The sequence below is a fragment of the Prinia subflava genome, chromosome 16 (assembly GCF_021018805.1).
Source record: "Prinia subflava isolate CZ2003 ecotype Zambia chromosome 16, Cam_Psub_1.2, whole genome shotgun sequence".
In the NCBI taxonomy this organism is placed as follows: Eukaryota; Metazoa; Chordata; class Aves; order Passeriformes; family Cisticolidae; genus Prinia; species Prinia subflava.
Genome location: NC_086262.1, coordinates 4,459,224 through 4,475,601, shown reverse-complemented (window position 1 = coordinate 4,475,601; position 16,378 = coordinate 4,459,224). Strand labels below are relative to the sequence as shown.

Below are 16,378 nucleotides of genomic sequence, written 5' to 3'. Positions count from 1 at the left end.
TTTAGTTTTACCTCAAGTGTCTTGCAACAAATACTGGTTTTGACTGAGAGAGACTGACTCATTCAGCTGCTTCTTATCCCTTGGCATACATAAAGGCTACAGAACCTGATAGTGATGGAGAAAAAGTGTTACTGAGGGATCTTGGCAAGAAATACTACTTAGCACTGTCTGAATAAAACCCCAGCTTTCTCCTTTTTTTTTATTTGGATGGAAGAAAGGAAAGCACAATTGAGGTAAGCTGGACAGGAATGTCTTTCTAACAATATAAAGCTATAAAAATTTGGTCAGCTATAAAAAATTTGGTTTATGCTTAGGGAAGACTGGCTTTGAAGTAGCTTGTTTTTTGGAACCTTGCTTTCTGAATTTCAGGGGAAGGTACTAACGACCTGGGGTATTTCAGGCCTCACCAGAAAATCTCAGGAGTGAAATGTGTTATACCTTAAAGCACCTGCAGATCTTGCAACTTGTTTGCTGGGTTGCTTTACAAAGACGGCTTATTTCTGTGAGAAGAGCATAGGTGTAGCTCACCATCTTTTTTTCCTGACTACATCCCCTGCATTGAAAACTGAGAGAAAGAAAATACCTTGTTACAGATGAACAGGATTTGAGGCTTGGTACGGCACAACACAAAGAAATGTGATTTCCTACTGTGCTAGGTTTGTGTGGCCTCTGCTAGATTTTAAGAGCTTATTCTGACCAACTTGTATTTTCTAAGACAAAGCTGAAATTCGTACAGATTTGTGCCTTCTGCTGCTTCCCTCAACTTGCAGGGAAGAAAAACATGTGAAAACGGAGGTGGTTTGGCTTGACTTGTTACGAACTCCCAAAATAATACTCAGTGTGTTACGCACCAAATGCTTAAAATCCTGTTTTGGAGTTCACATTAAATAATAGGCAATATGGCAATACATAGATGGTAGAAATGGAAAATCCAGTGCCAAATACATCTTTTTGAAAGTATAGCATAAGCTGTAGGTATGTGATTGCTTAGGATAGGGCTATCCATAGGATGTAGCTATGCTGTGTGGATGAAGCCAGTTGGGGTGGTTAGAGTTCACTGCATGTTATGTTGGATATTTAGAGATTTGGGAAGCTGAATTGAAATCCTCAGCAGAATAAATTCAGGAATTGCCAGGAAAATCCATGAAAAGCAGCTGTTCTCAGTTTTTGCATGAAAAGCACCTGGATGATTTGGCCACATGCAGCGTGGAAGGGGAGCCCTGTCTGAGCTGCAGACCTGGGGCCGCTGCCACTTCACCTGGGGTGCTCTGGGGAGAGCTGCTGCCTTGCAGAGCAAAACTGGGCACCAGTAAATGAACTGGTGATGACTGAAGGGAACAGACATCTCTGGTGTGCTGCAGCATTCTCTGTCTGGCAAACACCTAGGACAGGGATCTCCATCTGGCCTGGGCTCAGCCCTCGAGGAGTGGCTACTGCCATAGGAACCGCGATCCCTCCTACCCTTCTGTCGGGATTAAACCCAGGACAGCTCTGATACCGAGCTCTTTGTCCTCACAGCCCATCGCTGGCACTGCTGCCCTGTCCTCCCTAACATCCCTCCTACAGCCTCAGAATATGGCTTAAACATTACGCTGGAGTCTGCTTCCAGATGCTCAGTGATAAAAAAGGAAATAAGGATTTTAGCTCTCTTTGGGGAAGCGATATGTGCAACTGAGGGTCACAGCAGCCAGTGTGAGCCTCGCAGGGCTCAGCTTTGTATTCAGATGCGCTGGCCTGCGAGCTGCAGACATTCCAGATACTTGTGTTCGTTTTGGCTGTATCCAGGCACGCACTGACAAAGAGCAAGATGCGTGCAGTGAAGTATAAATCCCGTCCTCTAATGACTCAAAGCACTGTTGTGTGCGCATACATGCTTAACAGATTGTATAATTAGCTGGCTTTGTAAGCTGGCAGCATGTATGATTCTCCAGTAGCTCCCTAAAAATCCTGTGTGGTGTAGGGAGTGTTTGCGGGTCCTTAAGCTGCTCGTATCCATGCAGTGATGACTGCTGGGCACAAGAGAGGGGCTGCATCCCCTGTCCCCGGACGAGAAGGGCTTCCCAGGCCCAGTGCCACCACCTCTGCCTGCCCTGAGCCCTGGGCTGGCAGCAGCTCTTCTTTTCCCCTTGGCTGCTGATGCTGGGCTGGCTCTGGGGACAGGGCTGTCCCCAAGGCAGTCCCCAGGCAGTGCCCTTGAAGACAGGCTCAGCAGATGGTGCAGCCAAGCGCTTCAGTGTGCACAGCCTGAGCTACCGCTGGAACCCGTCAGTTCGATGAGGCACTGGCCCAGCCTGGCAGCGGGTTTTATTCGCAGTATTCAGTTCAGGAGCGTTAATCGCGGAGGTCACAGGGCTCCCTGCAGGGCTCTCCCAGCCCGGCAGCACAGGCACGGGGGGAAGGCCGGCCTGCGCTGCCCGGAGGAATGCGACAGGTTGTGCCGGTGTCCGGGAGACGCCGAGGGTGGGAGCAGCACCGGGGCCCAGGGCTGCGTGCTTGGGATTTCATTGCAGCCGGGGAGGAGCCGGCAGGGCAGCGAGCATGACCTTGAAAATCCTTATCGAGATGAAAAGGTGCAGTGAGGGAGCGCATTCCTCCGCGCACGGCGCGGCCGGGCTGGCAGCGAGCGCTGCGGCCTCCCCACAGCCCCGCTGGCCTGAGGGAGTCCAGGGGATCGCCTTCTGCCGCGGACTGTTTCTGTGCATTTATGAGTAATAATGAGCCTGAAGGCAGTAGCGAGGCGAGCTCTGGCAGCTGCAGAAGATGGGCCACTTGAGGGAACCTGGTTTAATTACGATTTCGTGGCAGGTGAAGCTCACCTGCGAGTTTGGTGCCCAGAAACGTGGTGAGCAGCCAGGCAGCTCATCAAACAGCAAAGGGGTTGTGGTTCCCCCATTGCTGCCTCAGTTCCTGACACTCCTCTGTCCCTGGCCCTGCCGAGTCCCCCTAACCCAGCTGGGAATGCCCTGGTCAGGACGGTCTGGGTGCTGCTCTGCTCTGCTGCTGGCCAGCAGCAGTTTGTGGGAGGGATGGAGGGTGCAGAGCTGCTGCTCTGGGAGGAGGAGCAGGGAAAAGCTGTGGAGGGAGAGGTGGGAGAGATGCTTTGTACAGGAGCAACAAATCCTTAACCTGGCTCAGTTGCCGATGTCTTTTGCTGTGGATCCAACACAGTTCTCCCTCTCTCCCCTGTGCTAACACATGTACTTGTACAGTCACATGCTAATTCAGGTTAAATAACTGCGTCTCCTAGAAATTGATCCTTTCCTAAGATGCTTTTTGGGTGTTTCTAATCCTGAAGCGTGTCCCGGGAAAGTGACACTGTACAGATAAAGCAATCCTTGTAGTGCAAAAAAGTAATCAAGACTTACTGCTATGAATATGTGCTGTAAAATGAAAGATGCTGCATTCCTGAAGAAATGTAAGTATTGTTAAACTTGACTGTGGCACTGCTGTTGCTGAGGCTGTGCTGCAGCTTTGGAAGCAGATACTTAAAATTCATTGGTTTGTGGTGGTTTTTTTTTCCTCTTCACAAGGATAGAATAAAACCTTTCTCCATGGCTATAGGAACATACCCTTGTGTACTGTGTGGTTTTTTTGGAGGAATTCAGGCATATACTGATGTCTTTGATAATTCCTTTCTAAATGCTTAGCTTAGAGCATTTGTATAAAACCTTATCTCCCTTAAGTTCAGATTTTTTTCAGTTTTAGAGGATCCAGGAATTTGGATGTGTACTAATGACCTTGAGACATTTGTTTTAGCTTTTGTTGGGATTCACCTCCTTCATTTTTTAACGTGGAACAGCGAGGGTGGTGGCAGTGACACTGGTGTCTGTGCTGTCAGACAAGCTAGGAGCTGAGGTACATACCTACTGCATATGTATGGGAAAAGTGGGAACACAGAGATAGCAAGACAAAAACAGTCTGTGGGTTTAGCTACCTTCACCAGGGTATATGGGAAAGAGGAAGATTGTTCCTTTGGAAGGAAGGAGGTTCCTGTGCTCTTGGTCATAAACTGAAGTAAAATATAGCTAAATGTTAATAATGAGGCTATGTAAGGTGTGTCTCTGACACATACCTGGAGCATGAAGTGTGAGCAGCAGTGATAAAGTGATATGTATGCTGAGTCTCTGCTTAGTGGAAAGAAATGCTGTCTTTTGAACTGAGGAATAACTGAAAACCCAAATCCTCAGCTGGCTTGTGCCATTTCTGAGCTGGCAGAAGGACTCTTAAGTGGGCTTTAAACTACCCAAGATAAATGGGAAAGGGGAATGCAAGAGAGCAAGTGGCATTATAACTTCCTTGTTAACACAAATTTGATCTGTTGGCAAAATATATTCATAGTGGATCATTAAAAATAAACTGTGTTTGTGAGCGTAAATCAATCAAACTCACTTGGTGATGCAAATCTCACTTTTGCTGTCCTCAGATGCGTGAGCAGCCTTCAATAGTTGTTGATTTGTATCGGCTCCCTTGCAATGTGTGAAGTACTGAGCTATGTTTAGTGCTTTGTACAGTTCTGCCTATAAACACAGTTTGGCATGATTTTTTTTATTTGTGCCTTAAGTACATGGTAAATCAAGTGTTTGTTACTTTGGATGAAAAAGATACTAAACCTATTAATTTTGTATTCTTACCTTCTAACTCTGCATCTCCTAAAGCTTTACTCTCACAAGGTTGTTCTGGAAATTTGTTCTTATTCTTACATTTCTGTTCATTTTTATACAGTATGGCTTTTCAGGATCTGAGAACATGTTACCTCAACACTTACAGCAACAGTAGTAGATTGTAAAGCTCATATTATGAATTCCAAATGCTTCTGTGCTTCAGCAGTGCTGCATTCATGAGCTGAGGGCTGTGCAACCTGGGCTTTCTCCTCTTTGGGCAGAAGTGAGTTGCCATTTCATTTCCAAAGGCTGTCCTCAGTGCTAACTCACAAGGCTGAGTTTGTTGAAATAGTTTTGGATTGCCACTCTTGAAGGAGTGGCATGGATTGCAGTCTGCAGCTATGCTTACACTTGGGTGAGTATTTGTATCTTGAATTCACAGGTGCTTTGCAAGGAGAATGATTTTTTTGTTCTCCTGTGTTCTCCAGTGCTCCGACATCATCTTGACCAGGCATCTGCTCTGATTCTTGCAGGCAGCCAGAAATCCTCCTATTCATACCTGGTACTGCATGGCAGTATATGAAGGCATTGAAGGGGCCCTGTGAGTGCCCTGAGCCCTTAGGGGGGTTCATGTGGCTTGGTAGGTTCCTCTGTGTAGCAGGGTTCTGCTCTGTCTGGCCAGGCTGATCCCAGGTCAGAGGCATGCAGTAATGAATTCAGAACGAGGCACTGCATGGGAGCTGAGTGGCTGCAGCTGGTCTGGCTTAGGGCAAGGAGCAGAAGATGCTCTGGTGATGCCCTGCTGCCTGCCTAGACTGTGTTCTGCAATGGGTGCAGGCCACAGAGCCTGCTAATGTTGCTGTTGGGACCATCAAATAGCTCTAGAACTGAGTCAGAACATTTATAAACCTAAGATAGCAAGCAGGGAGCCCTACCAAAGCTGCTGTATGGATGAGCAATTAGCCCAGTGCTAGCAGTAGGTGAAGCAGTGAGCAGCATGCAAACCATGTGCATGTAAAACAAGGTCCTGTGCTTCCCTTGTCCTGTGAAATAGGTTTTTGTACTAGCTGTGCTTGTTTTCTACACTGGGGAGATTAGATGAGTCCAGTGATTCCACCCTAGGGTTGTCTATTTTCCCACTTCAAATGCCTTGTGAATAAAGGGCACAGGAGCTGGCAGGAGGCATTTGCTGTTCACAGATAGAGCATGCTGGTGAGAAGTACAGCAGCATGCTTTTCTTCTGCAAGAATTCAGGTTTGCAGTCACTGTACCTGAAGTGTAAATTCAGTGTCTGATGAAGCCCAGTTGTGGAGTGAATCCCAGTTCTCTTCCCCATCATTCCTGCCTGGATGGTCAGCCCAGTGCTCACTGCACTGCACGTGTTCCTGAATGCTGAGGTAGGGCAATTGTTGCATACATGCCTCCTTGCTGAGATCTCAAATATTTATCTTTTTCTGACAGCAGCTCTTGGTTCCCTGCTCTAGGAGCTGTAGTGTGGGGGGAGTTGGTCCTATACACCTCCTTATCTTGAGGCATCTTGCCAATATAAACTGCTGCCACCCACACTAGGCAGCCTTTCAGAGAAGCAGGAATGCAGGCTGTAAGAGCAGAGACAGAGCTTTCCAGTTCATAATCTCCCAAATATGTCAGGGAACTAGTCTGACTACTCTGGATGCTTGGTAGGCAATTTTCCCTGTACTCTGAAGTGACCAGTCCCCTTATTCAAGAACAGTTGACCTTCCAAGTGAAGAGAAAGCTGACTTATTTTTAGTTAATTTTCACAGGCTGTGCTTGTGGCAAGGCTGCTTTTCATCCTAGAAGAACTGAAAGCAAACTTAAAAACCAATTTCAGCTATTTAAAATTAAAGATGTTTGAATTACTTGCATGGTTAAATTCCAACTCTTGCATGCTTTTAATTCAGTAGTGTTGTACTGTTCTCATCAAGTTGTACCTTACACTTTTATATCTTTTCTGCTTAATTGGTTCAGGAAAGCATGCAGGATATAGAGACTGGCAGGCAAGTTAATGTTGTGAGAAGCCTCATCTCCCATTTCCTGACTTTTTAACCTTGAACTATCCCAGGAATTTTTGCATTTGAGTGATTAAGAAGGTATGACCTACCTCCTGCTTGCAGAACCGGTTTATTAATCACTGGGAACCATCTAAAATCTGCAAGTGGTTTTTGATAGCCTTCTTGCAAATAACTTTGTTGTTCTTTGCTTCCAGAGGTAAATGGTCTGCACTGAAAAGACATACACAGGCAGACAGACTGTCAGGGTGTGCAAAGCAGAGCCTGTAAACATGCAGGCCTTTTCAGAAGTCAAAAGAACAAGCAAGCAGTTGACTGTACTGGTGTTCTAGGCATACTTTTTGTGCCTGGTGGGGTCATAAACCATCCATTATATAGATTAATGCTTCTGTGAATCTGTTTGAAAATAGAATTGAATAAATGCATTTGTGTTCGGCATGGTGCCTGAGATTCAGATTGGTGCCTGACTTTTAGGTGTCTTTGGTGTCTCCTGAGCTCTTTTGTGGAGAATCTACTTGGGCAATAGGTGACTGATTTCTGTATAGAAGAAGAATTTAGATGTTACCTGCTCATGTGAAAACAGTAGACGGTCTAACTGGGAAATTACACACAACTTAAGATCACCTTAACGAGGTTGCCCTCATGGTCTGGCCAGATAATATCACTGAGTTCTTGTGTGTCAGTAAAAATGTGTAAAATTATGATAGCTTGGAAAATAAGATCTGAGGATAGATGTTGGGCTTGCTTATCCTAAAGGTGGCCCGAGGCATGAAGCACCAGGGGCCAGGAGGAAATACAAGGTGAAAGAGATCTTCAGGGGGCTGAGAAGATGCTCAATAACCACGGCAATGAGGGCAACCACTTCTGAAAAGCAAACAGCTCTGCTGTTTGAGTTGCTTGAGGATATGTGTTGTTTATTTTAAGCCATTTCTCTTGGTAATATTTATGCTGTAGTTTAAGCAAATTTGTTTAGTTTACACTGACAGCTTCAAATATGCCTTTTTTTTTCTCAGAGTTGACCCCATTTTACTGTAAGAGTGTCATTCTGTTCCCACTTATCCTTTATCACAGCCAGACCAGGGCCACACACTGGCAGTCACTGAAATAACGTGTGCTTGAGGTAACAGAAGTTTAGGGTGGGTTTTGGCATAATGTCTGCCTTTCAAAACTTTGAAATGTTGTATTTGATCTCTTGTTAGACTCCTTGGAGTGTAGTTAATAAACTTCTCAAATCTGTGATCACTGCTTAAAAGCTTCTCCTTGTTACCTGGCAGGCACATCTCTGTTCGTGGTTCTTCTCTGCCAGTCGTGGTGCTGAGTTGGGCCTTTCTGTTCCTCTGGGTGTAGAGGTCTCCCTGTCCAACTCCTCTGCGGCTGGTGAGGTTTTGGTGCCACTGAGGTGTCACTTGGCCTGGAGCTGCCTGCTGTGTCACTGCTGAGGATGCTGGCTGTTGGGGATGAGCTGTTCCCATCACCTGTTCCCTAAACTGCTGTTGGAGTGGGAATCCAAGGGAGCATTTCATTGTGCACACGTGTGTGGAGATGGGGTGATCTTGCCAGCAAAATCATAAAACATTCACGGCCACACCTGCAGCCTCCCAAGGCAATCCTCCCTGCAGTGAGAGAAGATGCTCCCAGGGAAAACAGTTACTATAGTGACGAATGGTCCTGGTGTGTTTGAGGGCTGGATCACCAAGTTGAGTAATAAATGTGTAGGTGTCTATTTTTAAAAGCTTTTGTGGGGAGGAGATTGCAAAAATTTTCTAGGACTACAGCAAAGTGATAGTTTTTTCTGTGCTGAAGTTTAAAAATAATCATCGTCTGTCTTGAGAATGAGATGACCTCATTAAAAACAAAGAAGCTTGTATGTCATCGTGTGGAGCCTCCTGGCAGTGATTCTTGCAGCAGCCTTCTGAGTTCCAGCAGCTCTGCTGGAAGTTTGAGTTCCTCAAAACTCCGTGTTCACAGCAACTCCAGTGTCACAGCTGGAATTGAGGTGCCTTTAGCTCATTCCCTATCCTGGTCTGTGCCACATCCTGGCACATAATGAGCAATGAGTTTTATTCAAACAAGTAATAAAGAAATACTGCAGAAAAAAACCTTAAAAATAGAAGCCATTGAAAATAAAACCTGACTCCAAGCTTCTGCAAAATGCTGGGTTGAAAAGCTGTTTGGTTTTGTAAGAGAAATGGCACGAGTGGAAGTATCTGGCACAACTCATAATTGTGTCATCTGGCTTGACTTCTTGCCCATGAGGCTTGTCTGCCTCACACCCTTACTGTGTCCCTGTGAGTGCAGGAGGGGAGGGGAGAGCTCAGCAGGGCTGGTAGGATGCTGTCAGGGTTTGGTGGGTCATGCTGTAGCTGTGAGAGGAGCTGATGTGATGCTCCTGAGTGACCCAGGTGCTGCCTTTGTTCCTGGTGCAGTGAGCTGCGGCTGTGGGTACAGCAAACTGCAGGAAATCCCTGGTCTGTCCTCTTGCCCATGGAGTCATGAAGGATTTCATAGGAGGCCATGTGATCTGTCCTGAAGTGATTAAAATCAGGCTGTCCTGTTTAAATGGCTTTACCCTGCTGTGGGGTCTGAGGAGCCCTGCAAACACAGGATTATTAGGTGGTTAGTGCACGGTGCAGGGGCTTGGCACTGCGCTGTGGCTTTATGAACCTGCTCGTCCCAGTGACCCAGGCACGGTGTTTGCTGAGTGCACATCCTCTGCCTGCACTTACATCCTCGTGGCTGTGAGCCTCACCTGGAGCTGCTCCTGCTTTACTGCTGCAGGCCCCCCATTGATACCGAGGTGCAGCAATTACAAAAATAACTTCTGCTGGTTTAGGAAGTTCAGAATTGATTTCTGTTACCGTTGTAGTATTAACTCTAGATTTGTACGTGGCACAGGTCACCCTTCTCCAGCTGCCGCCGGGAAACTCTGTACAGCCATGTTTAACAAACCTTCTGTCAATCAAAAACTGGTTATACAAGGATTATTTGCCTTCAGTTTCTCATGTAATGAGGTTTTTGATTGACAACAGTGGAGTTCAAGAATATAGAAAGGCTTTCTGAATCTAAGATGAGCAAGTTTCCATTTAATACTGTTTGCACGTGATAACATTGGCTTCCAGTTTTATCTGTGACAGAAACTGAAGGTGATCAAAAATAAGAAATATAGAAACCTTTCTCATTTTAAAATAATGAGACTTAGAAAATAGAGGTAGGAAGCTAACTTCCTGTTTCCTGCTGCAGGAGGGGGATTTGGACATCATTTGCTGTACAAATAGTGGAGTTACTGTGGGCAAACATTTTGCAAAGATGGAAGTGTCTTGGAATGTTCACCATGGTTGGTGGTGAGCAGTGGCTTTACCCTGTCCTGCCTCTGCCTGAAGACTGTCAGATGCTCCTCAGATTAGGAAGTTGGATGATGCTGTTCTCTTTGACCTCTGTTACCAGGACTAGTTTCTGAAACACTGACCTTGCCCTGCTGTGTGTGGTGGTTGCTGTGTGTACCTGTTTTCCAGATGTCCTAATGAGCAATTGCACTTGTTCAAGTAAATGTGAATTTCTTAAATGAAATTTTAAAATTACGTACTAGAAGCTAAGAAAATATGATGGAAATGGATAAATATAAGTTAATATGTCTTTTTCAAAATACTAAATATTCCTAATAATGACCCCAATTAAAACATACCTATGAGGGAGTGGCAGTCATGGGTATGATGAATGTGAGATATGGGTGAGTTCCTATGAGATAAATGTATGGGTTACTTTTGGGTGAGCTAGAAGGCCAGAGTTAGGCTATGATTTACAAATATCTTCTCTAGCTCAGGCAAGTTTCTCTTATAGAGCTCCTACACCAGGCTCAACCTCCAGCTTAGAAGCAGATGAAGCACTTGAGGAGCAGTTCAGGTCTAATTGATGTCTGATGGGTGTCAGAGCAAAGGGAGAATCGCTGGAAGATGCAAACAAGCTCTTGTCCCAAAGCATCGTCTCTTTTAGCTAGGCCAGTTTGGGTTTCATAAAAAGTGCTATATGTACAGACCTTAAGTTTAGCCCCTTGGTTCCCTCTTTGTGACTGGAGATCAGAAGTCATAGAGTCAGGATTTTCTGAGCTTTTGGGTGCATTGCTTTCTTGTGAAAACTGGGTGAATGCATCTGAAGGTTTCCCTAAGGAAGGAGGATAAGGAATGCAAACCATTTTGCAGGTTTCCTTCCTTAGTTACAGGCACTGTGGTGAAAGGGGTCCATTTTTGTGCATTGCTGCTTTGAGTCCAGCTGCAGGGAGGACCTATTGTGTGGTAATGTGGTTTGACTGAGCTGATGATGGTTTTTTGAAGGCTGCTAGGACGCTTTGTGAATTGAAAAGGAGATGTTTCAAAGGAACAGTCCTGCAGATGTGTCCTAGCTTTAACTTCCCACATGCAGAGGAACAGTCCTGTTTTATGCGGCAGTAATGCACTAACTAAATCATGTCCTGCTGTGAGAAAGAAGCATCTCTTTTTGCTCTTTAATCCGTCGTTGAGAGTACACTTGGGGAAACACTGCATTTTTGAATCCCTTCTGGAAAATGGGTTTATTTTTGTCTTCATAACAACCCCTAAAATCATATCTTAAAACAAGGAAATAATCTTTTTTTTCTTTCTATGCTGTATTAAAAGTCTGGCTACTCAATATATTACATGTCTTTCATCTAATTGAACCATTGCTGCTTTGATTTGTGCCTGTTTTTCCAACAACAGCTAGGGAGAGGAGCTTAGAAAAGTAAGTAATATGGTTATGAAACTGCAGTTACTTGGGGAAATAGCTATTTTGTCTGTAACAAGTGGAATTACACTCTTAGTTATAAAACTAATTATTATTCTGTTTGCTAGTTGAATGACAGATTTCTCCTCTGTACAAATGGGATAGTTGGAAGCTTTGGGCAGCCAAGAGGGAGAGCATTAGTCTGTGCTTGGTGATGGGTGCTCCTTGTGAGATATGCTGAAAATATCAGTGTCAAAAGTGAAATAATTGTCTGTTTCTGAGCCCTGGTAACTGGCAAGTCTCCAGTTGGCTTGTGCCATTGCTATAGCAGACTGATCCTGCCTTGCTTTTTTCTTCCTTTTTCCAAAACTCTAACTGAAAGAACTGGCTGGACGTAGTTCATGCATTGCATTTCATATGGAAAATAGGAATAAACATCCTTCAGTTGCTTGGTCCTGGCTTCCTATTGATGTGACAGTTTCTGAGCACTTTTATAAGGAATTCAGCTACTTCCAACAAAATAAGACTGGACAAAAGCTGAACAGAAGCTTTATAAGTTTGGGGTTATACTTGGGAGCACCAAAGTTGGCACTATAGTGCCATTCCCTGATGAAAGTATTCCAGAGGCCTAGGGCTGATAGTGCAGCTCCACACTGGTTTTGTTTTTTACCAAGACAGTGTTTAATATTAATGTTAAGTGTGATTCTTAAGCAGAATTCTGCAAGAAACTCCACTCAGTGTGTACACAAATTAATTTACTAAGGTGAGTTTTGTGTCTGCAGCACACCCTCACCTAATGTACTTCAAGTATGGCTTTAATTACTGCTCCATGTTGGAGGATTCTTGCGTGGATCACTCACCAGAAATGTTGAGCACTGTAGCTGGGACATAGGAGATGCGTGGCTCCTGGTTTAATCGCCCTGCAGGGCTGGATGGAGCTGGTTTGCAGTGCCAGGGGCTGCAAACCCAGGATGGAATTGCACCTCTTAGACAGCTCTCTGCAGAAGTGGCAGGACAGCACTCATGCCAGCAATACACAGCGGGATTTAGAGTGCTGCTAACCAAATGATGCACTTGGAAAAGACCCCTTGGACTTCCTGTGGCCCTGCAGCCCCACCTTGATTCCTGGGGGAATTGTGGGCACCACAAGATAAACAAAAACGTTAAACCATTGGAGAGCATCCAGAGGACAGCCAGGAGGATGGTGAAGGGTCTGGAGGGGAAGCTGTATGAGGAGTGGCTGAGGGCCCATGGTTTCCTCAGCCTGGAGGAGACTGAGGGGAGACCTCGCTGTGTTCTGCAGCTGCCTCTTGAGGGGAAGCAGAGGGGCAGGTACTGATCTGTGCCATGGCCCCTGACAGGACTCGAGGAAACTGCATGAGGCTGAGGCTGGAGGTTTAGGTTGGACAGAGGAAAAAGAGTTTTCAGCCAGAGGGTGGTGGGGCACTGCCCAGGCTCCCCAGGGAATGGTTATGGCCCCCAAGGCTGCCAGAGCTCCAGGAGCACTTGGACAGTGCTCTCAGGGATGCACAGGGTGGGATTGTCTGTGCAGGGCCAGGAGCTGGACTCGATGATCCCAGTGGGTCCCTTCCAGCTCAGCATATTTCATGATTCTATGATCCCAGCATGACTGTGCCCCTCTCGGGGATGGAGCAGGTCCGTCTAGTTCAGCACTTAGCGCTGTGCCCTCCCTCTTCCCTGCCTGTGCTGCTTCCACATGAACCACTGTTGTTAAATAAAAGCAGATGCCATTTTCAGAGAGGGTGAAAGTGTTAACCCTGGTGTTTAACTTAACATTGCCAACACGTTTGCTACAGCACTTTCATCTCTGTTATCTCCAGAGAGTGGCTTCTATCTGACCTTGCTCTGCATTTTTACCCTTGTGCATCTTTGATTTGATCAACTCAGAGCAGCACATATTGGGTACGCAGGCTGAGAAAACAGCCTGATCCACAGGGAAGAACATGGGATAAGGGATAGCAATCACAATCATTGAGATTCTATTTTATTTTCAGGTAATCTCTATTTTCTATACAAACACACTTTTGGTACACAATCTAGATAAAGAACTGTAGAAACAAACCCTTCAGTGAAACTTTATTGAGAAAGTTTCTCAGTTCTATGTTGTGAAGCTCTGAGTTCTTTTACATTGCAGAGCTTTAAATTAAATTGAAATTTTCTGAGAGAATAGTGATTGAAATTCTGCTTCATATGGCAAAGGCAATGTGTTGAAAGGGATATGCAACAGCAGGTAAACTAGAGGTGTTAGTGGCTGACATGGCGTTTACAAAAATGTTCCCATCCCCATTGTTACTACATACCAGATTTATAGGTCATATTTAGGGGGAATTACATTAGTTGTTAAATGTTGATTTTATGTTGAACCTCTTCTGGTTGAAGGCTTTTTTCTTAAAATTCCTCTTAACAATGAGTGACTGTAAGATGTTAATATGGGAGTACCAGCTGGTTCTCAGTGCCTCCAGATGACATCTGCTAAGAGCTTAGTAAAACTCTGTCTGTCAGCCCTCCTCCATCACCTTTGGACAGGGAGGACTGGCTGGAAGCTGTTCTGTTGCTTGCAGACCTGTGTCCCCCTTTGCCTCCCTGTGATGTGCTGCTCTGTGGCAGAGTTGGGTGCAGCTCTGTAGGTGCTTGCTCAGCCCTTTGCTCTCAGTGTGTGCCTGTCTGGAGGGGCTGTGCTGTTGCACAGTGAGTCCTGTTCTCCCTGCCACAGGGGCTTCTCTGGAGGTCGGGCTCAGCCCCCTTCCACACACACACACTGAGCACTGCGGTTGTGTGGTGGATCTCTGGGCCTCTGGCATATTGTGCTTTTGGCAGCTGGGGATGTGAGGCACCTGCAGGATTAATTCCTCCTGCCTTGTGCCTCCCTGCAGCGCTGTTTGGTTTGGAGTTTTGTTGGTGCAAGCTGAACCTCATTAACTCCGAGTCAAAGGGAGGAAAGGGACATGGTTTCGGTGATTAAAATCTGGGGTCACTCAAGGAGTGGGTACTCTAAGCTTTGTGTTTAGCCATACAAGCCTTCAGAGTGTTGCTGGATGTGGTCTGTAATAGAAAAACTCATCAGAGCAGTGCTGTGGAAATACTTCCTTGTTCGGACTGAGTGGGTTACACGTTTTCTGATACTGAGAAACTAATCTTGTTTGTCATTAATGAAACAGAGCATATTGCAATGCAAATGAGAGAAGTTGCATGACAAGTGGTCCCACAGTCCTTAGCACTTGCTATTGATTGTTCAGTCTTACTTATTCATGCTATGCAAATTGCATTTCTTGTCTTGCTCCTTCTTGTCCACATATTTTTGGTACAGGACTTGCCTGCAAACAGCCTTGTTCTTTCACTGGAGAGACAGGAATTGTTTCTGGCAAAGTTCTTAATGTTCCTTTGTCGAGCGAGTACTGGCTGAGCCCGGCAAGGCTCCGGAGCTCTGTCAGGATGAATTCATCTTGCTCTAACTTCAGATGGAGAAAGGGAAGACTTGGTAGTGTATTATTTGATAAGAACAAAAGCTTTAAGATAGTTTTCAACTCTCTTTGGTTTTGATACTGAAGCCCTTGTGGCATTTGTTTTCTGGTCAGTTGTTTGGAACACGTATGTGGGAATGTTCTTTTATTCCTGCTAAAAATTATTTTGCATTTCAGGTATACTAAACCACTGACCTTTGCTGACTGCATCAGTGATGAGCTGCCCTTAGGATGGGAAGAAGCTTATGACCCTCAGGTCGGAGTCTATTACATAGACCACAACACCAGTAAGTGACATGCTACTGTTTTTGCAGAATGATTTGTGCTTGTATGAAAAGGTACTGAACACAAAACCACAGAGTTGCTAACAGCATGTTTTAGAGTAGATGAGATCTGAAGCTCTTGAAATCAAATCCTGTCCTTCTCCATCACACAAAGTACTTCCCTTTAAGCAGGAATTTGAGACCTTTTGGGTTGCAATCTTCAAATTGGCAGCCACATTCAAGCCAATATTATGGACACACCTCTGTCAGATTTGGTCCTACTGAGGAGTCCAACTGGGTAGCAGTGATCTGGAGTTTGTTCTTAGCCTGGAATTTGTCCCTGTGGCGAGACCATCAGAAACAGTGCAAAGGTCTTGTGTTGATTCCCCTGGCAGGGTTGAACTGAATGAGCCCAAGCTCCCTTGGCTGCAGGAGCTCACGCTGCCTTTGCTGGAAACAAAACCCTCAAGCAAGCTTGGGATGTTCTGTTCAGGGTTCAGGCTTGTGGTGTCTTTATCCTGTGTCCTCAAACTAAGCCACTGCTTACACCCTCTGCTAGATTGCTTGATAGGCTAAAAGAGTTAATTTTGTAAGCTCATTTGAATTATAATAAAATACACCATTTGATGTATTATTACAGACATTACCAGAATAACTGTAATGGGTTATGCTAGAACAAATCCCCTAAAAAGTAATAAGTAAAACAAATTAGTGACTTTGATTCACTTTACAGAACAGCTCCAGCTGCAGTCCAGAAATTCACAGCAGAACCATGCCCAGGCCCTTTTAGGGGAGCTTGTGACTCGTGCTAAGAGAGAAACTTCTAAAGGGCAAAAGTGCCTTAAAGTGCCTTGAAATTATGGGGGTTTTTGAGTCTACTTCTACTTCTAGAACTTCAGCTACTGAGATTCAACTGAGAACTTTGTTGCTGTTATTTTGGGGGTGGTTTTTTTTTTTTTTATTTTTAGAAAATAACAAGATTTTTTTAAAACTAAAATGTGGCACTCTGGTGGATTTTTTTTTCTGTGGTAGATTTTTCCCCCCTTGAGTATCTTCATTTTCACACCCTTCCCTTTTTCAAGAGTGCCACAACTTCACCTGGCCTGAGACTGCACCCTCCAAGCTTTAGCAACTTCTCTTGGGTATTAAAAATGCAGAATGCAAAAAGCCTACTCCCAAAATGCCTAACTGACCCCTGCAACACAAAGATCATAAGTTTCCAGATGTAAAGGTGACACAAATATTTTTATTTAAAACTCATGTAAATC

The 16,378-nt window shown here is 45.1% G+C and overlaps 1 protein-coding gene across 1 annotated transcript in view; it reads left to right on the top strand.

Annotated features, from left to right (window-relative positions):
• WWC1 (WW and C2 domain containing 1) overlaps nucleotides 1–16,378 on the top strand; it is a 66,237-nt gene that overhangs the window by 15,120 nt on the left and 34,739 nt on the right. Inside the window, exon 2 of the mRNA XM_063413232.1 lies at nucleotides 15,025–15,134. Within this exon, the coding sequence (XP_063269302.1) occupies nucleotides 15,025–15,134 (110 nt within the window). The remainder of the gene's footprint in view (nucleotides 1–15,024; nucleotides 15,135–16,378) is intronic.